The 25127-nt window shown below is 39.8% G+C and overlaps 1 protein-coding gene across 5 annotated transcripts in view; it reads right to left on the bottom strand.

The window, feature by feature from the left end:
• Positions 1 to 25127, bottom strand: part of pomt1 (protein-O-mannosyltransferase 1) — a 235961-nt gene that overhangs the window by 106324 nt on the left and 104510 nt on the right. For all 5 annotated transcript variants that reach the window (XM_064297590.1, XM_064297586.1, XM_064297587.1 and 2 more), the window contains one exon: positions 2701 to 2797. In XM_064297590.1, coding sequence (XP_064153660.1) covers positions 2701 to 2797 — 97 coding nt within the window. The remainder of the gene's footprint in view (positions 1 to 2700; positions 2798 to 25127) is intronic.

The following is a 25127-nucleotide window of genomic DNA, read 5'->3' as shown; positions in this document are numbered from 1 at the left end:
ATCATCACCACCTTGGAGCAACATAAAAATTCAGACTTTTCTTTACCACTGAGTCTAGAGTTTTTTGGGTGCTTAACTCCAACCTGGTTCAGTGGACATATGGGGGATGCTGTTTCCATTTGAGGAATAGTTTATTTCTCAACTATTGCTATTGCACCACATCTACCCGCCATTCACGGAACGTATAGACTGCATTATGACATACCATCTACACATTCAGTTAACCTCCTACAATATCGCCAGGCCATATGGATTCAACTGGAGCTCAGCTGTGCTTATTGACCTGTCTTCTTTAAAACTACAGACACATTCGACCAAGGAAATTCACACTTTTAGACAGCTACTTGACGGTGATGCACTGCCAATGTAATTGGCTGCGAAGCACAACATCGGACGATCGAATCCTGCCTCGCCCTCAGGCAAATATATTTTCATATCTTAAATTAATATTTTGTTACACTTATACTGCTAACTAATAAGTGTCTATTGCTTTTGAACTATTGCTTTTGCACTTATCAAAATATCAGAATCTTCAATGTAGATGTTTACCAAAAGTCACTCACGGCCAGCCATATGCATTTCATGACGGTAAATGTATTCATTTTTTTAAAAAGTTACACCAGCTGACCACTGTGGCATTTCTAGTAACTACATTTCTTCACTTGACTGCAGTAGAAAATGTTCTTATCAGCAAATTCCACGTTTCTACATTCATGTTACCTCGCCCTGTTCTCTATCTACCCACATGCAAGCAATTACTACCTAACTGTCTGCAACACCCCATTAAAACATGACTCATTCATAATTATAACTACTAGAACTGAACGTCAGAAAAGTACATTTATAGTACAATTTTGCTGCACAATTTCACGCATTGCTTCAACAACTAATTCAATGAGTAACTAGTAGCCTAATAATTTGTTTTATATATCGTTCAATAAGGAAACTAGTCTCACTCATGGTCACTTTATTTTCTTTGCCCTATAGTCTGTGATCATGTCAGACTTCACCTACATGCCCATTCTGCTAAAAACATATTGTTTCAACTACTCAATTCATCATTTGTCCTCATTTCTCTCATACTACTGTTATTTTCTAATATGCACAGATTGCTGGGATATATGTGGACTTGTGCTGCTATTCTCCACTGTCTAGCTAAGCAAAACAGTGAACAGGAGTCCTACCTACAGCTAAGCATATCAAAATGCCATCTCGACAAAATAACAGAAAAAGGAGCAGAAGGGTACACAAGTTGTGACCTACGGCGCTCAAATTCTACGAGCTTGCTGATAATTTTGTTAATGAGGGCTCATTGGATGGCCGTCAGATGAGTGAGTACATACACTGGGGACATTTCTGTTTATTTTCTAATGGTGCAAGCTTCTTTTATACTTACGCCACTGCACCCTTTGTCACAGCCATTGTCTAAACATATATAGCAAAGCGAAATTACTAAACAGTACACGTTCATCAGACTGTACAAATTCACACAAGGATAGCCATAATCCACAACCGTTTCTTAAAGGGTTACTTCGCATTTCTCACTTTCTCATAACAAACACTTTGCAAAAAGAAATATCTCATAAAAAACGTGTTTTCAACAAAATATTTGACACTTTGGTGTGACACAAAGTTTGAATGGCATTGTAAAATGGTAAGATTAAAAAACACAGGGCCAAGTGACTTGAAACAATTGAGGAAACATTGGGTAGCATTGCTTTGGAATACAGCTTATTTCATTTCTGTGAGGCAAGATAGCCTATACTGTTTGTCGTACAGTAACTTGGAGTCATTTTGATATCAATACTTTTAATGGCAGGCCTAGATTCAGCCAGTTTGAATGAATGAGTTATAGACAGTGTATGTCTTGTACGTGTGAGCAACTTGGCATTTTTGTATGTGAAAACGTGTTTTTTATGAGATATCTTTTAAAAAGGTGAGCCTCTTTACATGGAAGTTTCATAGCCTAATGAACACAGAAATGTCAATATTTTGGTATATTCCAGGCATCAGGGAAGTTTTTTTTTTTTTTTTTACCTCAAAATGTTCAATCTATTTATTGAAATAAAGAATGAAACAATTAGCAAGGTTATCACCATGTCATAGAAAACAGAATATAGCTATATGTTACAGGGCTCAGGAACAGCACACTGCAGTTGTGTGTGTGTGGGGGGGAGGATGGGGGTTGTATTGCCTGCTTGCAGCTCCCATCAAAGTATCAAAACGTGAATGGGGGGGGGGGGGGGTGGTTAGGGAGCTCTGAGTCAGAGACAGAAAGAATTATGTGATCTTTGATTTCTATCAGAAAATTCATTGTTGCTCAGCCAAAATTTCTCATATCCACTTAAACATTGTCATGGTCTGCAAACCTTATCCAAGTGTAATCCATACCAAATTCGGTGTTCATTGGATGTAAAGGTATTATTTGAACTTTGCCATTCTGAAGTGGTGTTGTATCACTACCTTGGGTGGTAGGTGCACAAAATGTGACATACATGATCTACATGGGTTCCCTTTACAAGTTGTTTATTTCCAAAATGTGAACACTGGCTAGATTTAAAGCAGGTGTGGTAAAATATGTTTTTCATTTTTAAATATGAAAACACTGACAGCGTGAATACTCATTGTAATGGAAAGTATATTGCATACTTGACAGCACTTATGTATGAAACAAAACTAAAAATTAAATCAGTCTCTCACCACTTTCCACAGGTTCTGGGCGGGCATTGATACGTTGAAGTCAATATACCCAGACACTTCCTGAGAGTGAGGGCTCATGGCAGCTGCAACATCATGCCTGAAGAAAGGGTCAACATTAGATGTTAGATAGAAATTAAAACATCACATAGAATGTCAACAGCACAGTACACCTCAGTTACAAAAACAAAGCAAAGTAACAAGTACACCTGACAAGTAAACAGATAATTTAAATAACAATAATAATAATAATTAAAGCCGCAAGCGGCGTTGGGAGGGGTACAAGCATTGGCACCGTCGCGCCCCCTATGGAGCGATTTTAAAATGGCTCTGTCCTCATGATCATACACCTTCACCCAACATATCTACTGAATATCATGATGATCGTATAAAAAATGAATGACTTATGGCCAATTTTGTGGTAAGAGATGCTGACGGATGACTTAGTTGCGTTGCCATGGATGTGTCCTGGCCGCTTCCCGTAAAGGCCTTTACTATGTTGTAACACTTAGATGGTCCAGCGTGTATGTACAGCTGCAGCGCTTCCATGCCGCAACTAAAAAAAGCGTCACACCAGTGTTGTCACGATACCAAAATTTTGACTTTGATACCAATACCAGGTTTAGTATCACGATACTCGATACTGAAGCGATACTGATTCAATACTCAGTACCTAACGATACTGAAATTACCTTAGAACAGATATAGATATAGAATAGAATAGATCAGAAACGTAATGTCCACAAGGGTTGACCTCATTTTCGAATTCATAGTTTATTAACAACCTGGTTCATTAACAACCTTTAAGTTGAAGCCTCTTCAACATATTAATATGCATAGGCCTATAGTGTTACAACACTGAACAATAGAAAAATATGTTAAATATATTTAAAAAATTAAACAGTTGTAAACTAAATAATATTTAAAACAGGTCTTTCACCTTTAAATAGATCTAAAAACAGCATATTTAATAACAATACTGCATCTATCTATAATAAAATATTTCCAAATTGGAACACCTATTGCTACTGAAGTGAACTGAGTCAAAGCTTGCGCTGTATCAAAGAGCTGAGTACACAAGCGCAAGTCACCTCACTTGGCAACCTTAGTTGCTACTGCCATCTAGCGAAGATTCTGACAAATTACACTTTTCATCCTCTAAAGCAGTAATGCGGGAGACAATTTTCCCTGGCTTTTACATTTCACTCAAAACTACCGAACGTCAGAATATTCTTATACTGAACCATTTTTTTTTTTTTTTTTTTTTAAGTACCGAGAAAGTGCTGAAGTTTTGGTATACCGTGCAACACTACGTCAGACACATATTCCAATCCATTGCTCAGTTTAGCAGAGAATGCACATGCGCCACAGAGACAGATAGAATAATAACACATAAATACACATTTCAAATAATAAATACGACATTGAGAAAAAACGAAAAAAAAGACGAAATATCAACTCGCGATCTGCGTGCTGCGCGCAAAGTAGCCTACCGTTTTATTTATTTAGAAATTGGCAGATAAGAAAATTTTCGGTTACGCTGACCAATAAAACGCTATTCCAACAGCAAAATCAGACATGTTATACATCGTTAGAAAGCTTATACTCTCAGCAACTGAATAAATGAATTGTCAATCAAGCCAAATTGTACTAAAAAGGGCGACAACGCCGTAAGCAACAGGTGTGGTATTACGCACAGCTATTTTGGAAGGTAGCCTACCCAGTTATCACAAATGTGCGTATATTTCACAGACGGATTGTCCAAGACAATATATGACCACTCAGTTGCAAAAGGGACATCTCTACGTGTAAAACCATTGGTAAAATTGTATATTTGTTCAATGTTTAGACCCAGATATTGACTGTAGAATGACATGGTATAATTTGTAAAAACTTTGTCTCGTTCATTTCGTTATTCAGTGAGCAGCGTTTTCACTGCTGTATTGGCATATTTTAGGGCTAATGTAGAGTTTATCTTGTTGCTACGGAATATTACATAACTTTACATTACAGGCATTTGGCAGACGCTCTTATCCAGAGCGATGTGCAACAAAGTGTATAATCATAATCAGGAACAAGTGTGTTGAAAACCCTAGAGAGAAGTACCGTTCCAAGTGCAGGGAACAACCGCATAGTTCAACTTGGACCCTGTAGGTTAAACTGATTAACACTAACACAAACAAGAACAGCAACAACGCAGTCTATGCAAAAATACAAGCAATAGTTAAGACGAGTGCATTAACTAAGTCACCTACGAAACAGCTAACTAGTTACAACCCTAAATTTACAGTCAATTTAGAGATTAAATTGAGAATACGATTTCTCTCAGCATAATGACGGATTTAAAGACTAAACGAACTCACTCGATATTGTCTTCAAATGGATCCATGCCAAAGAAAAGTAATGATTCATCCTCTCAAAGCTTTTACTAACAAACTTGTAGTAGCAAAAAATATCAACTCGCCATCCATGCTAACTGCTTCCTATGCTCAGAGTACCGTATTATTTATTTAGACATTGGTAGAGTACAGCATAAATTGCGTCTTTTGTTTATATTCAATATTAGTACTCGCAGGGAGAAACTGCAGCTGTAGACACAAGATAGTCTGTTATGTTATGGTAGCAACGGAACGAAGCAGACTATATATGTATTACCGTCATTGTTTCATTATACCAGCGTGTTTTAGCGCGTTTGCACAGAAACTTAGAACCTATAAATAAAATGGTTTAGCTATTTCTCAGCATAATGACAGATTCAAAGACTAAACAAACTCACCTGATACTGTCTTCAAATGGATCCATGCCAAAGAAAAGTAATTATTCATCCTCTCAAAAAGCTTTTACTAACAAACTTTTGGTAGCCTAGCATGCACTCTGGGTGGCACTGTCTTCCATTGCTTCCCCGACGGTCAGACCCTCCCCTCACTGATAAAAACTAGACCCCACGGTGTCGGATTACTTGCGTCACCATGGATGTCGCTTGCCGTAAAGAAGTTTACTAGATGTCGTAACACTTAGATTTGGAGCTCCAGCTCTTCCGCACCCCAACTAATAAAAAAGTTAAAATGGCGGGCAAACAATATGGCGGACATAGGTGCTCCCAAAAGCAAAGTTGTAGAGCACATTCAGATGCATCGGTCGAAGTTTTGTGTTGATCTAACTTATGGTGTAGGAGTTATGGCCTTTAAAGTATGACCCTTTGTTATAGCACCACCATCTGGCCGACATAGGTGATTTGTAGTGACTGGGTAGTGGGGGTCCATAGGAACCCACCTACCAAATTTGGTTGGTCTGCAACTTATGGTTGCTGAGCCTCAGACATTTTAGCGGAGAAAACTTCCACGCCCCAACTAAAAAGTCTAAATGGCGGGCAAACAATATGGCGGACATAGGTGGTGCCAATGGTAAAGTTGTAGAGCACGTTCAGATGCATAGGTCGATGAAGTTTTGTGTTGATCTAACTTATGGTGTGGGAGTTATGGCCTTTTACGCATGACCCTTTGTTATAGCGCCACCATCAGGCCGACATAGGTGATTTTTAGTGCCTGGGTAGTGGGGGGCCATAGGAACCCACCTGCCAAATTTAGTTGCTCTAGGACTTATGGTTGCTGAGCCTCAGACACTTTTAGCGGAGAAAAATAATAAGAATAATCCTAACAAAAACAATAGGGTTCCACCAGCTTTGCTGCTTGGACCCCTAATAATAGTTAGTTACAATACAATACATCCTGCTAATCACTGAACATACACTACATGGCCAAAGGTAAGTGGACACCTGACATCAAATATCTCATCCAAAAATATTGCCATTAATATGAAATTGGTCTGCCCTTTGCTGTTATAACAGCCTCCACTCTTCTGGGAAGGCTTTATACAAGATGTTGGCGCACTGCTGCAGGGATTTGCTTCCATTCAGCCAGCAGAGCATTAGTGAGGTCGGGCACTGATTGGGCTATTAGGCCTGGCTCACAGTTGGCTTTCCAACTGATCCCAAAGGTGTTGTATGGGGTTGAGGTAGGTCTCTGTGCAGGCCAGTCAAGTTCTTCCACACCATTCTCTTAAAAAACATTTTAATATGGACCTCCCTGTGTGCCCAGGGGCATTGTCATGCTGAAACAGGAAAGGGCCTTCACCAAAATGTTGGGGCAGCACAGAAACATCTAGAGTGCCATTGGATGCCATATAATTAAGATAGGCCCCTTAGTTCCAGTGACGGCACAACGGCCTACACTAATGATTAACAATAAGAAGAATACAGCCAACACTGATAATGGTTCTAAAAGGCACTTCCTTTCCGGCCGTATGTCATCAGTATATATCACCACCGTTCCAATCTTGATGGAATACATTTTTTGGCTGAACCACAACAGCAGGGTCCAGCAGCTAGAATACTGTATAAGTGTCCTGTCGTGTGTATTTGAGGTTAATATTAGAAAGGAAGGGCGCTATCGGCACGCCCAGGAATCTGTACATATTCACAGTTGCTAACCCAAGTCGCAGGACGCAAAATAGCTGTTCGGAAAGAAGATTGAAATGATGAAGCAACGTCTGCACCATTGGGTTTAATGGATCGCGATGAGATAATTCACACATCAGTGTGTTGCTTGTCTTAAAGTTGATATAGTAAATAAGGCTGTATTAACATAACTAAATGCATATATATGAAGTTGGTTTTTTACATTTAGACAGTTTATTATGTGTATTTTTATAGGACTTACATTTTAATAGGTAATGATGTCCAGTTGTCTCTAATAAATACAAAGTAAATACACTAGCGGTTCAGGTGGTCGGTGTCTCGCTCTAACGTTTCTTCGCTAGGGAGGGGCTCAAGGTTCTTAGCTATGCCCCGAAGTTTTGAAGGGAAAAAATGCCTTCTACTTCTAAAATATGTAACGTTAGTGGTGGCTACTACAATATTTTAATGTTCTTACTGGTTGCGTGATCAAATATTTGTGATGTGAGAGAATTATCTAATGTTGCTCATTCTCAAATGTAAACTTATTAGACAAGTACATAGGCAGGAGTAGTGGAGGCGAGTGGAGCAGAAGCGCAGAGTGAAGCAGGAGAGAGGGCAGAAAGAGATGAGTGGAGAGGAGAGTGGAGGAGGACAGGAGAGAGGAGAGAAAACGAAGACTAAGCACATACTATCAGGCTGGGACCCTAAATGGGTAGACAAGACAAGGCTCCACCCATGGCTCTCAGCCAGGCTGCAAACTTTGTCACTGAGGCTAATATACAGTGCCTTCTGTAAGTAGTGGGTCAAAAAGCCATTATGTATGAATAAATAGATGTCAATAAATACGTTCTACAGTTTGTTTTGCAGTCAAGTGTCATTTTACTCAGGTACAACTGAACACTTTCTCCCCGCTGCTGAAAGAAATCCTGGAGGAAACACTGTTAGGTCCAGCCATACACTAGGTTTTAACCTGGTCTTGTTTCTTTTTACAAGGAAATAGCAATACTTGGATACATTTCTGTCATATTAAACTTACTGGAGGGGCCCATTTAAAAAATGTTTTTTTTAAATCCAAGGATGTATTTTTATTTAATTAAGTGAGATGTTTTCTCACTCAGTTATGAGATGACCTAGTATCTCATAACGGAGATATTTTGAGTGGAATGAGCATGCGCAAACCTGTTTGCAGTTTTCAGTTAGTTGTAACTTGTTCACCCACTGCCATAGCTGTATGGCAAGCCATTTAAGCTTTTATTAGGGGCCAAGCACTGGAGCTGCATAGGCACCTATTGTATTTGTTAGTTTTTTCACTATTATTATTATTATTTTTATATATCAATTTCCGCCAAATAAGATTTTCCGCCATTTAGAATTTTATGACACGCACATTTTAAACATCATTTTAAACATTTAAACATTCAAACAACATGGCTCCTATAATCAAACAAATTTTATGAAGACGGAGCCAAACAAGAAGTAAGCCATATCTCTGCAATGCTTTGATTTATTGATGTTTCATGACATTTGCCATTTTGGGGGGCACTATACCAGGAAAAAGCTGGAAATGACAAATACTCTGGAAGAAAAGCAGATATTGTTGTGGACCATTGTAAAAATACTATTGGCTATCTTGGATTTAGTCGAAAACACATAAGTCCTCTCCTCCTTGAATTGTGGCCCAATCTAGCGTTGAGTATTAGCACTTTGCTCCATTGCCTTTAAGAGTCTTTAATCACTTCACGCAAACATCAAATCTATCCAATCCTCACCCATTTAGGGGGTGTATTTAAGGCTTTATAACTCCAGCTGCAAGCATCACAGAAACTTGGAAAATGGCTTAAATGAAGCAAAACACTTGTACCATTTACAATACCAATTAGATAACATCATATTTATAATTTAGGTAAAAATGAAGTTCCACAAATCCAATTATCTTGGTGAAAATACAGAATTGAAGTTGTTCTCCTTCAGTTTAGTCTGGAGACAGGGTGCGAGAAGCCTGTAGTCATAGAGCTTTGTGGGTGGCAATCCTTTCCTTACTGTCACCTGTCAATCAGCTGTGACCCGACTTTACATGGGCTGGCTCTTGATAGGCGGGTATGGTTGTCCACCCCTCATGACAGCATGGGCTCTCCATCCCTGTCCTAGTAGCTATGCAGCCATATATTACATTACATTCATTTGGCAGACGCTTTTATCCAAAGCGACGTACAAAAAAGTGCATTTCATGGTCGTAGACAACTGCTGAACACGGGTCCAGTAAGGTACAATTACTTATTTTGCACAGCTATTTCTAGCCGAGAACAATGAACACTATTCTGGTCTAACATCTGCAAAGCCAACTAGGCAGAAGAATAAGCTACAGTATTAGGACAAATACAAATTACCAAGAAGTGCAGGGATGGGGCAACATGTAACAAGTGACAGGAAAAAGGTTTATTTTTTATTTTTTATACAGCGTGGTGGTGGTTAGTCTAGGTATAGTCTGAAGAGATGAGTCTTCAGGCCACGGCGGAAGATGGATAGTGAGGGGGAGGTTCAGACAGGGACGGGGAGTTCGTTCCACCACTGGGGAGCTAGGGTGGAGAAGCTCTGTGATCCCTTTGGGCGGGTGGGAGGGGTTACAAGGCGCCCTGCTGTCGCAGAGCGGAGTGGTCGAGCAGGCACATAGAATTGAGTCATGTCCTGCAAGTAGATGGGGGCTGTCCTGTTGGCAGCAGTGTAGGCAAGGGTCAGGGCTTTGAACCGGATCCTGGCAGCGACCGGTAGCCAGTGAAGTGATCGCAGCAGAGGAGTGACGTGGGAGAATTTGGGGAGGTTGTAGATGAGTCAGGCAGCGGCATTCTGAATCATCTGTAGTGGCTGTATGGCACAAGCTGGCAGGCTTGCAAGGAGTTTGCAGTAATCAAGGTTGCAGTAATCAAGGCGAGAGGTCACCGTAGCCTGGACGAGCAGCTGGGTGGAGTGCGTCGTCAGGTATGGTCGAATCCTCCTGATGTTGTACAGGAGGAATCTGCAGGACTGTGATGTTGCCTTGATGTGCTCCTTGAGGTCCAGTTGGTCATCCAGGACCACCCCCAAGCTCTTGGCAGAGTGAGAGGCAGTCACTGTGGTGCCATCAACCGTGATTGAGAGTTCACGAAGCAAGGAGGTCTTGCACGGGAAGAAGAGCAGCTCAGTTTTGTTGAGGTTGAGCTTCAGATGGTGGCTGGCCATCCAGGTGGAGATGTCAGCCAGGCAGGAAGAGATCTTATCGTTGACCTGTGTGGCCGAGGGGGGGAAAGAAAAGAAGAGTTGTGTGTCATCTGCATAACAATGATAGGAAAAGCCATGTGAATTAATGACTGAACCAAGAGATCTGGTGTATAAGGAGAACAGCAGAGGACCCAGTACAGATCCCTGCGGCACTCCTGTAACAAGTGGATGAGAAGCAGAGGCAGACCCCTTCCAGGTGACCTGGTAGGTCCTATCTGCAAGATAGGAAGCGAACCAAGACAGGGCAGTCCCGGCAATTCCCATCCCAGCCAAGGTGGAGAGGAGTATTTTATGGTTGACCGTGTCAAAAGCTGCAGACAGGTCAAGAAGGATCAGGACAGAGGAGAGGCGTGAGGCTCTTGCAGTGGCAAGTGCCTCCGTCACAGCTATGAGTGCAGTCTCTGTTGAGTGCCCGGATCGGAAGCCAGACTGGTGAGGGTCTAGCAGGTTGTTCTGATGGAGTCCACCCATGTAACGGGGTCCCCCCATTACATACTACTGCCACTTTACCCACTGTCTGCTATATTGCAAATTCCCTAATTGCCATTTCTACCCTCTTCCCCACGCTGCCAGCGGGGCTCTTGCCCCAACCCTCGAGAGTGCTTCGAGAGTCGTCTGCCCCCCCCCCCACTTCTGCGGTCCAGCCCCTCTTTCGTCATTGCCTCCACCCTGCCCACATCTGTCACCACCTGCTGTTCCCCATCCCCGCCACCCTGCCCCACCCATCATCTGAGCCACATCATAAACCTTATAAAACTGACTGACATGTTGGTCACCAGTCGGCACCCTGAGCCAACCAGAGGAGGATGGGTTTCCCCCTTGAGCCTGGTTCCTTCCAAGGTTTCTGCCACAGGGAGTTTTTCCTTGCCACTGTTGCCTTAGGCTTGCTCCTGTGGGGGTTTAGGCCAGGGTTGTCTGTAAAGCGTATTGTGACAACTGCTGTAAAATACGCTATACAAATAAAATTTGACTGATTGATTGATTGAGTTTGAAATAAAATACTGAGAGATCACACAGACACACACACACACACACGTTTTAAAAACCGATCTCTGATTATGTCTTGTCAATCAAAAGGAAAAAAGTCTACTGCTTATTTGTAATCCAAGAATTGATTTTCATTTGCCTGTCAGATACAAAATAATTGCACTTTGTTTTCCATATTCAGTGTTTCCCCTGTAATTGTAAGCACATTTAAGCACTATAATCATTTGTGCTATGGAGCCTCTGGGGGGCGCTGTTCCAAAACATAATTCAACCTCTATGATGTTGCTTGGGAAACCTGACACATTGATACCGGAGACATGCTGGCTTTGTTCTCCAAGGCATCTCAAAGTGAAATTAAGTTTCTGATATTTTCTTGTGGAACCCCAATGCCACTGTACATGTCTTATTTGCGCTGTCGATAATACAACCTAACAATACCACATTGTATTGACCTGGTAGAATGTTTCCTCCGTGATCCAGCATAATATTATTGCATTAACTCTATTTAAATAATCAACTAGTTAGCTAGTGTTACATGGATACTCATTACATTACATTACATTTATTTAGCAGATGCTTTTATCCAAAGTGACGTATAAAAGTGCATATCATGGTCATTGGAACAACTACAAAACACAGGTTCGATAAGGTACAATACTCATTTCGTACAGTTATTTATAGCCAAAAACACAGTTCAGTTCACGCAGTGAACATTATTCTGACCTAACTTATGCTAAGTCAAACTGGGGGGAAGAACAAGCTACAATATTAGGACAAAAATACAATTTATAATAAGTGCTGGAATGGGGGTACATGTAACATGAATGGCAGGAAAGAGGGGGTTGTTAGTGAAATGTTTCACAGAGTAGTGACAGTACAGGTATAGCCTGAAGAGATGCGTTTTCAGACCATGGCAGAAGATGGGTAGTGAGGGAGAGGTTCGAAAAGAGACAGGGAGTTCGTTCCACCACTGGGGAGCTAGGGTGGAGAGGCTCCATGATAGGAGTGAGTGAGAATCCTTTACTTGGATGGGTGGGGGTGCAAGGCGCCCTGAGTGGAGTGGTCGAGCAGGTGTTTAGAATCAAATCATGTAAGTAGACAGGGACCATCCCTCGCATTGCTTGCTAGCGAATGTTAGCTGTTAGTGATTGATCAGTTTGAATGAGTTTGAGCACCCAAAAGCAATTTCCCAGTGAGTTAAAGTAATAGAATTGATCTTGAGCATAACACCAACTAAAACGAGAAAAAACTCAAACGCGGGGGAAGGACAACCAAATATTAACATTTTTCTCGTGTTCAAGATATGCTAATATTTTGCAAAGGTTAGAGGATTGTTAACATTATTTCACGAAGTATAAAAAAACCTTGGTATAGGGACAAAATAATGCCAGGTGTGTTGCTATTTTTTCCGCCAATAACAGTGTTTCTAAAATATATAACCCCAACAACTCACTTCAAGTTAATCTGATGTAAATTAATTAAATCTAATGTATTTTTATTGAATGTTCTAAATCTTATTGTCACTGAAGTTTATAACATTGTTAAAGGTATACTATGTAGGATTTTGTGGCCCTTGTGGACGCTGTGTTTGTAAACCCTACCCACACCTCCGTTGAGGACACACCTTTGAGCGCTACAAGCAAAATGTCAAGCAAAGACGTGAGGTGGTCAGAGATATTGAAAATAGCATTTTTAGCAACATGAATGATTCCATATAGATGGCAACAGTAATTATGCAGTGTTATAACGATCTTTACACTGAGTGCACCCCTTAGTGTGTGGGAACATCGTACGGTTAACTGCTCCATAGCTATTTTGTAGTAGAGGCAGAAACTCCGGGGATTTTCAAGACTAGGCTTGATACAGTGTTAGATACTATCTAGAATGTAGGTAATCAAAGCAGTAATTTAGTTAGGAAAATGGCGAGCATCGTTGGGCTGAATGGCCTGTTCTCATCATTATATTATGTTATGTTATGTTTTTCCTCATTTGACATTTAGTGATTCTAGGCCCTGTTTCATGAAGCAGGATTACAGAGTCAGCTGGACAACTGCACTGAGTAAAACTTGGAACCCTCCCAAATCAGGAACATGGACTGAAAAAGCTGTTCTGGGTTTTACTCCAGCTAACTCCATAATCCTGCTTTCTGAAATGCCCCTCTGGACATTTAGTTAGAATTGGGATGTAAAAACAAAATCGCATAATGGAATAAGGAACATTAGCAGGCCATAGGTCTATCATAGCTAGAGCCAATCTACTTGTAATGTGAATAACTATTTCATGCAGTTATCCATGGCTTATTCAAAGTTGTTATCAACTTCGTTGGCTTTGTTATTGAAGCTGGTTACACTTAATGTCAGGGTGGGGGGGAGACATCTTGATAGAAGGACAGAATTTGATGCAATAGCTACCCAACCTTGTGCATCTAGTTGCGTAAGGTAACTAGCTAAAAGTTAGGTCCAACAGAAAACTCGCCATCGCTTTTCATCCCCTTGGCGATGTAATTCCAAAGTTGACTAACCGAGCCATGTCGGATTGTCTTTTTGCTTCACTGTATCTAGGCTTTTAGCATCTGCTGTTGCAGCAGCTGACTAGCAACAAACACTTGGAGTCTGTTCCCAAACCACAAGCTCTGTAGCCATGCCCACCCCTCCCCGCACAGAAAAAAAGCTCCCTGCCAAGAAACATCCCAAACACATTTTAGAATAAAAAAAAAAAACAGGTAAAAAGTACACAAATTTGGCTAAAGCGTATAAAGACTGAGATTGCCAGTGCAGATTAGTTATGCCTTCGCATAGTTCTTTTATAATATTTTTAAATAAATAATCCTGCATAGTATGCCTTTCAAGGTGCTCTGAATGCAATTGAGGAGTCTTAAATATAATATGGCATAGGTTAAATAGCGGATTCTTATGCAATAACTGCAGAATATTAAGTTATCCTCTGCTTGTGATTATTTTGTTTTCAGTCTTTAATATACAGGGCAAATATAAATTTAAACACACAATATAAACTACAGACCGCCTGCTGCAACATCTAACCGCCAATATACACCCTGCGTGCCATGTCTGTTTAGGGTTTTTTTTCGGTGCTTACATTCCAATAGGCCTGAAAACAATTCTCGGGGAACCACTGATATTTCAGGTATGTACTTTCAGTTGGAAGAATGCACTCTATTTAACATATTTCAGGAATATACTTTCAGCTGAAGGAATGCATTTTATGATGGATGAATGTGAACAAATGTCATTAAAAAATATGCATATTTTGGTTGCAGAAGCAGTAAATGTCTGAGTTGAGCAATCTTGGCATGCCTGTCACGGGCTGATTCCGTGACGAGACCATAAGCCATGTTATTCCTTTTCATTAAAGACCGCACAACTCTGTTTTCCCAAAATGCTGGCTTATTCCATATGGGGGAAAATAGCGTTTGTGTATGTATTCCTGTGGCAATGTCTGTTCTGTCCTGATAATGTGATTATTTATTTTTCTTTTATCAGATAAGGCCTGCTGGTGCAAGATTGTAATGTTGCATTTGTATGTGTTATTTTTACTGTTTATGTGTCAAATGTCTAACGTGTAAATGTTTCTGTTTAAATGTTTTGGTTGAATAAAACAAATATCACCGCTATTTTCATTGACCGTTAAAACCATGTTAACTCACCCCTAGTTTGACTTAGCATAAGTTAGGTCACAATAATTTACACTGCATGAACTGAACTGTGTTCTTGGCTATAAATAATTGTACGAAATAAGTATTGTACCTTATCAAACCTTTGGATTATAGCATCCGCTAAATAAATGTAATGTAATGTCACTTCCATGTCTAAGCTCCATGCACTGCCAAACGGAGTACGAGAACAAACAAACCTAATGTAGACGGGGGTAGATGGCAGCTACCACTGCAGTTCACAGGCGGGAATTTTTGTATTTATTTATCATTTGCATGTAGATCATTTCAAGTGCCTTTATTTTCTTTTCTTAGGTTATAGATTATTTATGAAATTGGTTTCATGTTTTCTGTATTGTTAATTTATTGTAGTTTGGCTGTTCTAAGCTAATTGATTTAATTTATGGTGGTTCATGCCAGGGGAGGAGCTACTTGTATAAAGTAGAGTGAGTTTAGAGTTCCTCCTGGCAGTTCAGACTCAACATGCACAGCAGAATTTGGGGCACAAGGTACAGGCAAATTATGTAAAGTATTGCATTTCTTCTTATTTCTTTATTTGTCCTTTTGTTAGGTACAGTTTTAATTTTCTAGTATTTTTTTCACTGTATATATTTTGCACTTATTTGGGAACTGTCGCTGTCAAAAAATAAAATTCACTGGGTTCTTTGACCTCACTGCTGCTTCGCCACATTTTGTTTGCCTCCGGCTAGCATTACCCTTACAATGCCAGAGTGTTGACCACTATGGGTTTGCGCAAATGGGTTAAAAGATTTTTTTTTAAATGCCCAAAATTTGGCGGCAATTTTTCTATAATGGATGAATGAGCCAATCTGTGTAACACTTTTATTGGCACCAAACATGCTCACAATGAGGCCTTGGAGGCACAGACTAGGTTTCATGAAATCTGGCCACTGGGTGCTATACCAGAAAACAAGCCTGAATCCGCAATAGCTGCAACCGCACACGCGCACGCATCCATGTGTGCATGCATCCATGCACACACCCTCACACAAACAAGTGACCTCTTCTTTGGCTCATGACCAACCTTTTCACAAAATCTTGTGCAAATATCTGAATCCATGCGGGAGTTATGCGCCTTTTTGTGATAGGCCATGGCCCTTCTTGGTCAATCGGCCTTAAAGTTACTCAGCTCTACCTTTGGTCATGACAAACCTCCATGCCAAATTTCAGCCTCCTGGGGCGAAAACTGTGGCCGCTACAAGGTGGGACCCACCTCTACAGACAGAGATAGAGCTACAGTCGCAGCTAAAAAGGTTTACCTGATGATTACTCTGCAGCAAATGTTGATTTTTCATCCAAACTTGTAGGCCATTGCAGTAAAGGATCCTATCAAATAATGTACCTTTCTTGTTGGCCATTTTGTTTTTCAGCTTTCTTGGATTTTGTGGAAAACATCCTTAAACATCTGCATATAGAGATATTGCTCAATCTATCTGCAGTTTTGGATTTTACTTCTTTGGATTAATGTCTCGCTCTACAGTTACAGTTGAGGCCAAAAGTTAACATACACCTAGGTGAAAGATATTCAAACTCAGTTTTTCACAACTCCGCACATTTCATGTTACCATACATTTCTTTTGGCAAGTCAATTAGGGCATCTACTTTGTTCACATTAGAGGTATTTTTAAAACAATCAGAGACTTATGATTTATTTCAGCTTTAATTCACTATTTCAGAATTCCAGTCCGTCAAACATACGCTAAGTTGAATGTCTCTTTAAACAGTCTGGAAGATTCCAGAAATGGATGTAATGACTTTTTAGAAGCTTCTGATTGGCTAATTGTCATAATTATGAGTTCGATGGGAGTTAATTGGCACCTGCGGCTGTATTTAAGGGCCTACTTTTAGAGCCACAGCCAATTTGCCCTTGATACCACCAAAATTTGTTCAGGAAGGAGGCACAAATTAACTCCCAGGGCTGAACAAACTTTAGTCCGAAAGGTTCAAGTGAACCCCAAGACAACAACAAAGGAACTGGTGAAGGATTTGGAGGCACCACGTACCAAAGTATCTACATCCACCATTAAGAGAATCCTACATCGCCATAGCCTGAAAGGCTGTCCTGCAAGGAAGAAGCCCCTACTGCAAGACCAGCATAAAAAGCCAGAATTAAGTTTGCAGGTGATCACCCTAGCCTTTTGAAGGAGTGTTCTCTGGTCAGATGAAACAAAAATTCAACTGTTTGGCCATAATGATCTATGCGCTATGTATGGAGGAGAAAGGGTGAGGCATTTAACCCGAAGAACACCATACCAAATGTGAAGTATGGGGTTGGCAGCATCATGTTGTGGGGGTGTTTTGAAGGAAAAGGGACTTCAGAAAATAGATGGCATTATGAGGAAAGAGGATTATCTAAAGATATTGTAGTAACACCTCCAGACATCAACTAGAAAGTTAAAACCTGGTCGCAACTGGGTCTTTCAACAGGACAATGATCCAAAGCATACCTCCAAAGTTGTAACAAAATGGCTTAAACACAACAAAGTGACTTACACCAGTTTTGTCAGGAGGAATGGGCAAAAATTCCGGCAATGTATTGTGAGAAGCTTGTAGAAGGCTAACCCAAGCAATTGATTCAAGTTACGCAATTAAAAGGTAACGTCACCAAATAATAACAAAGTGTATGTAAACTTTTGACCCACTGAAAATCTGATATAGAACATAAAAGCTGAAATAAATCTGTCCCTTACCTATTATTTTGAAATGACCTCTTATGGAACTTAACACAGGAAATGTATGGTAACATGAAATGTGTGGAGTTGTGAAAAACTGAGTTTGATTGTCTTTTGCCTACATGTATTTAAACTTTTGGCCTCAATTGTATGATGACGTCAAGGTCCTGTCGCAGAAATGCGAATCCAAAGATGCGTCTGAGCGACGACCCACGCCATAGCAGGCTAAAGTATGCCTGTTGTGAGGACACCGGAACCTTTGCAAAGCAGCGATATTAGAAATATGCTGGACTATACTGTATATTGATGATGTGATCTTTTTAAGTTAGTCTTGGTTAAGTCTGGGCCTGGGTTGGAGTTGGAGTATGCGTCTACCGCCTACCGCCTACTGCCTACATTCCGTATTGTCTGTTGTCTGCAACTTGTTAACGACCTCTTCTATAACGTGTTCAGTAACTAGTAGTAGGCTTCGTGTTACTTTTTAGTTATAGAAACTGACGATTGTATGGATAGCCAGTTATTACCCCAGTTTCTAACTCAAAACATCTGTAAGGAACTGGAGGATGGACTTTTAGACCAGAAGAGAATCTTGCGCGGGTTACATCTACCTGCCTGGTGAGGTCCTGCAACCTGTGCTAAACCTGTACATATGCTCAGAAATTACTTTAGGACAAATAGACCTGATTCCCTGCTTTTCTGTATAAGAAATGCCTTGCATTTTATTTATCACTTTGTGCTTAACTGGGTCTTCTTTCGGGCTGCGGTTAATACTGAGGTGGCTTCGTGTTAGGTCTGGTCAATCAATCAATCAGTCAATCAAACTTTATGTATAAAGCACATTTCCGACAGTGGGTGCAACTCAATGTGATGTACATAAAAAGACAGAAACAAACAAGGTGATTGAAGGATATAAGAAAAAACACTTAAGACCTAAGGACAAAACAAAAATCAAGATAAAAATTAGGGTAAATGGCAGCAGTAATGAAAGTGGTGCAACAACAAACACAGCACACAAACAAGGTCAGATCAGTAACAGAGTAAATAGTTTAAAATAAACATTTTTTTTTAAATGTGTAAAAAACAGAAGTAGTACAAATAAAAATAAAGTATAAAAAGTAAAATAGGGAGGGTAAGAACAAGGCTAAAATCAGGTAAAAAGCCATGCTAAGAGAAATAAAAGAAATAATAATAATAATAATAACAATAATAAAAACGATAATAGTAATAATTTAATAAATAAATAAATAAGTAAGTAATAATATACATATATGTACATAAAAAATAAGATATGGATAAAACAGTGCTATAAAGCCTAGGTAAAAGCCATGCTAAAAAGATGCGTCTTAAGATTTCTTTTAAAAATGTCCACAGATTCAGAGACTCGGAGGTCCTCTGGAGGGCTGTTCCAAATTCTTGGGCCATAATAGCTAAAAGCTGCCTCTCCATGCCTTTTAGTTCTGGGCGTTAGATCAGTTAAGAGACTGGTGTGAGAGGACCTAAGGGCTCTGCCGGGGACATACCTAAAAAGCATTTCCGATAAATAAGTGGGTGCATTGCCATTTAGTGACTTAAAAACCAATAAAAGGATCTTAAAATCGATTCTAAAACTAACCGGTAACCAGTGCAGGGAATTTAAAATGGGAGTGATGTGTGCTCTCCGTCTGGTCTTTGTCAGTACGCGTGCTGCTGCATTCTGTACACCTTGTAACTGACTAATTGCTTTTTTCTGTAGACCAGACAGGACAGCATTGCAATAATCAAGCCTGCTGGTAATAAAGCCATGTACTAATTTTTCTGCATCAGCCTGAGCGAGAAACGGTCAGACCTTGGCAATATTTCTTAGATGGTAAAAGGATAACTTTGTCACATTTCTGATATGGGCCTCCGGATTTAAATCTGAGTCAATTATGACACCAAGGTTCTTGACCTGGTCCTTGGTGTTGAGTGCAAGTGATTGCAAAGTGAAAGACAGTTTCTCTCTCTGGGTCTTTGTCCCAATGACTAAAATCTCAGTTTTGTCTTGGTTCAACTGGAGGAAGTTTTCAGACATCCAAGCTTCTATATCGGAAATGCACTTAACTAAGGTGTCGAATGGGCTAAAATCATCTAAATATATAGCTGAGTGTCATCAGCATAGCTGTGAAAGTCAATGTTATGTTTTCTGATGACACTGCCCAGTGGTAGCATATACAAATTGAAGAGGGTAGGGCCCAAAATGGAGCCCTGGGGAAGGCCACATGTTAGGCTTATTTTTTCAGAGTAATGGTCACCTAATGCCACAAAGAAATTTCGACCCTTCAAGTATGACCTGAACCATTGTAGAACTGTGCCAGACAGAGCAACGTGTTTTTCAAGTCTGTCTAAAAGAATATCATGATCAACTGTGTCAAAGGTTGCACTAAGGTCAAGGAGAACAAGTATGGAGAGCTTTTTGGCATCGGTGTTCATTCTGAGATCATTTATAATCTTAACTAGTGCAGTCTCTGTGCTATGATTTGCCCTAAAACCAGACTGCAATGTCTCAAGCACATCACTACTACAGAGGATCTCATTCAGCTGATTAAAAACCAATTTTTCTAAAATCTTACTTAAAAAGGGGAGGTTTGATATGGGCCAGTTGTTGCAAAGAACAGAAATATCCAACTTTTTTCTCTTAAGGAGTGGTTTAACAATGGCAGTTTTTAGTGCTTCAGGAAATATGCCTGTAAAAAGGGAGTGATTAACTAACACTAGTAGCATACATCTGGTTATTATAACGCAGGTGAGTTACGGGCAGAGACTGTAAAAAATATGGACAAAGCTACTGTGACGTCACACACTGACTCTCCGTGGGTCTCTAAAACACGTTTTGAAGCTCAATGGCGGGCGCGGCCATGTTGTCGATTTGGAGCCAAAAGCCCATCAACCTGAACGAACGATTGCAGAACGAACTTGAGGCTAGCTGCCGTTATGTTTTAAAATATATTATCAAATGTTTACGGAGTTTAATTTCCATCCGTGACTGTACTGTGCCATGTAATCACGTTATATGTATGACATTAATAATACAATTATGTTCAGTTATCTTCAATTTATGTTTCTCAGCAAAACGAATATGCTTAGCTAGCATACCAGCTTGCCAGTGAGCTAGGTAGGCTATCCGTGGTTAGCTCACGCATTAGCAATATGAACCACAGGGGAAGAACATCGACTACACTTATGGTCAATCAATCAGAGATGTGTAGGCTACTGGTAATTTGACTAGGCTAATTTTCGTATAACTGTCTGGTAGACCTGCTGTTAACCAAGCAAGTTATCGTCGTAGGTTTTCGCCACAGTCAATGAGCCAGTAACTGCTACTAGCTACTCCATCCCCGTTTGTGGTGTTCACGCTAGCTGGCCAATCGTTCGCAAGTCACTTTCTACCGAATAAAAATAAACACTGTCTACCAAAAATACTTAGCTTAATTTAACAAATCTACCAAGTATTTTAATAACTGATCTGCAGGCGTGTAAATATGACAACGCACTTTGTACAGCAAGTTTCCCACCTGGTGCATGAAGACAAAAATAATGTACATTGAATTTCTAATTATTATTAGGCTATTATTATTATTTTCTTGTAAATCATCAAAACCAATGGAGAAAAGCCAATATACGCAAGGAGCCCCCAGGACCGATTCTGAGAACCACTGTCTTAAATGCTCTTGTCGGTCTCTTAAATGTTAAAAACATGTTCCTTTCTAAATGCCAGTCTTACAAAGATGGTTAATTTCGTTAAATTCTGTGTGTGTGATTTCATCGTGTGTTGTCTGTTATTCAGCAAGTAAACCTTAAGACTCTTAATTCGCTTCATGAAACTGAAAATTTTGCAGTGTTCATCCCAAAATAGGGATTATAGTAGCTTTGTCTCATGCGTGAAGTATGGCCCAGGTAGACATTTACGGAATGTACACGACTGACAAGCCGTCAAACACGTTTGACAGATTGAACATTTGCCGGTTAGGGTTAGCTAGCTAGTCAAATGGCTTGGTAGCCGAAGTTGCAAACTGTTTTAGCATAGGCTACTGGACTACCAAATATAGCAAGCTGATTACGCTTTCTGCCAACTAATTATTTGGTTAAGTAGGCTAAAGGAAATAGTAAAAATGACTCGGCTACCAAAAAACTTCAGAGGATGATTATTTTATGGTTGTCTACTGCAGCTGTAAATAGCACACGCCATAATGAAATCACTACGAAATGGGATGCCTGTATTTTCTGACTTTGCACAGGTGGACCGTGGTCGGAGCCGCAATGTCAAGGCCAAGAGGCGCCACCTCCCACCCCAGTGACCATAGACTGTAGCTTAGTCCTCCGCAGTAATCAGGAAGTGACGCAAACTGTACCTCATTGGTCCACAACAAATATTATAACAGTGCCCAAATGACACAATAAATCATAAAATCGACCCATGGAAAGTCATAAGACAAATAAAATACACATATTGTGACTATTTGTACTCATGAAAAAAAATGATTGACTTTGTATTTTGACCGCATTTGTACCGTAGACTTACATGGAAACCGGATATGAAAACACCTATACTGGAGCCAACCGTAGTGGCGCTAGTGAGCAACCAGGAACAACAAGACCAGGAAATGAGCTTCAAAAACGAAGTCTGGTTTTGGCCGCTTGGTTACGGGTTATAACAGTAATGACTTTAACATAGTAAACAGAAACAATTCTTGTAACCAGTGGCGATTCATTAATGCGGGGCACTGGGGTACCGCCCCCCTAAATGCGAAATAATTATAAAATAAAAATTGTTTAGTCGTACAATGTGCCTGGTAGTCTGTCAGCGCCTGTCAGCATTCGTTGAAAATTGGTTCCAAAATCAAACAAATTTGGTTAATGTCTGTGTGAATACATACACTTTCTGGGTGCAGGGCACCGGCCAAATGAGTGTGTCCTTCAACTTTCGCCAAACAGGTGACCTGAGGCTGCTCTCTAAATGGTTGCTTCAGATTTTCCACGGGGTGCAGCTCCTACTTTTATTGGCAGCAAATTGGTATTGTTTTTATGTTTTTCGTGTTTTTATGTTTTTTATTGGCAGCAAATTGGTATTGTTTTTATGTTTTTTGATCTCATGTGATTGCACAATTCTCAACGCTATCTTTCAAGTTCACACCCGCCATTAATATAACTATGGATGCCCGACTGTCACTCCTGCTCCTTAGCTAGCTGTCTGGTACTTTCAGGAGATTGCAACTTCAAGTGGAACCCCGGAAGTCAAAGAAATTTACTTACAAAAACACCCTTTCACAAAGCGTTCACTGGAAGAAAAAAGGAGGATAAAGGAGCTGGGACCAGACCGACCCGATTTACAAATTCAGCAGCAGGCAAGTGATCGAGGATGAGCCTACACTCTTCCGCTCTTGTTATGACAAACGGAGTTGGCTAGCTGGATGTGGTGTAAGTAAAGCCTTTTATTGCTTTCCCTGTTTGGTATTTCAAAGGATCGGCACCGAAGCGTTGTGGACAACAACAGGGGTACAAGACCTATAACATCTTTCTGAAAAATACAAACAGCACGAAAGTAGTAGCAGCCATCTAGACAATAGTATGAGACTAAATTTTTTTGGCAGACTTAGCATTGCTGAACAGCTAGATGAAGGCTACAGGATTGGCATTAGAAGGCACAACGGATAGGTGACAAAATTGACACATCCTGTCCAGAATAATAGACTGTGTGAAATTTTGTGGAGCCTTTGAGTTGGCTTTGCGTGGCCATGATGAGAGTGAGAGTTCCAATAATCCCGGGATAATTCGTGGGTTGGTGAATTTTGTTGCCTCCTTTAAACTTCAGCAGTCACATATTCACATTTTGTCCAGCAGGTGGCACCAGAAGGCTATATAAATGACCTTGGAGTTAGCTAATATTTTCCTACTCTTTTTATGACTTCATAAGATGTAACAGTGGCAGTGAAAATGACTTTAGTAGTTCCATATTTAGAAAAAGAGCTGTTGCCTGTTGGTAACTTTAGGTGATGTAGGTGAAATTGGCATCTCTACTAGAGCTCGACCAATGCCAGATTTTTGGGCCGATGCCGATCCCGATATTGGAGAGTCTTAGCCCACCGATTACCAATGTTTTGACCGATATTTTGTCAAAAAGTGCAACATTTTCAAATCAATTTGAAAAACTTATATTTTATTAAAGTTTCTATATTTAAGAACATTTAACTTATAAGAAAACAAATAAAAATAAAAATAAACGCACAAAGAAATGTTTTGATAAAAAAGTAAAAGATGATATAAAATTAAATATATATATAATATATATATAATATATATATAATATATAATAATAATATATATATATATATAAATATATAGCACTATCTTTAAGTGTGTGAAATCAAAATAACTTCACACCTTGCTTTTACTCCTTTCTTTTCCAGCCATCTATAAAAAATTAATTTTAAAAAATCGGTTTTCCAGTTTCAAACATGTATTTTTATGAATATTATTATTATTGTTGTTGTTATTAATTTGTTATTATTTCTTAGTATCTATTCTCAGTACATTAATTATATTTTCTTATTTTATTCCTACTACATGATCTCAAAGAGTAAGACATTATCTAGCGGAGCTAAAGAGTGAATCAAGTGTAACGTTAGATGAAATTAAATTGACTGAAAGAAATACGTGAAAAAAACTACAATGCGCTTTCGTGCAGGTTACCCGCGTAAACTGTTGGTTGATTCACTTCTCCAACAGCAATCCTTCTCTCAAGCTAGATAACATGGCTTAAAATGATCCATGTTAGAAGTGATTTATCTGCGTTTTTACTGTCTGGTTAGCTGGCTACGATGACGCGTGACTAGATGATACTCGCTTGCAATAACGCGTTGGCTATTGACAGTATCATGTAGTAGCTAATATCATTATCTCAAATAAAAAACAAATGTGTGATGCATTCAATCACCATTTTATTTTGGCTGGTTATTTATTTGAGAATACAGCAATGTCCTCTGGAAATGTAGATCCTACGCTGCTTATGTGCTCACTGCCACTTCATAAAGGCTTGCTAGCGAGCTAGCTTGCTAAAGTGAACCAAATATGTTAGCTAGCTCGCTCGCTTGATAATGAGGATTGATAAACATAGTGGTCGTTATATCGGTCGATATATTGGTCGGGTTCTAATCTCTACATATTATTTTATATTATTAAGGAGGGCAAAATATGTTCAACTACTGGCCAGTGTTTAGGCAACATTACAGTGTGTTGTGTTGTTTTTTCAGTTTGTTTGTCCCCCCCAAAACTGCGCCCCAAACTTTTTCAGTCCTCTCTTTTTAGATATTAGGGATAAAAAGCTATGCTGATAGATAAAACATTTTATTATAAT

This window comes from Anguilla rostrata, chromosome 10, assembly GCF_018555375.3.
Source record: "Anguilla rostrata isolate EN2019 chromosome 10, ASM1855537v3, whole genome shotgun sequence".
In the NCBI taxonomy this organism is placed as follows: domain Eukaryota; kingdom Metazoa; phylum Chordata; class Actinopteri; order Anguilliformes; family Anguillidae; genus Anguilla; species Anguilla rostrata.
Note: the sequence above shows the minus strand (reverse complement) of the source record. Positions and strands in the feature narration are given on the sequence as shown.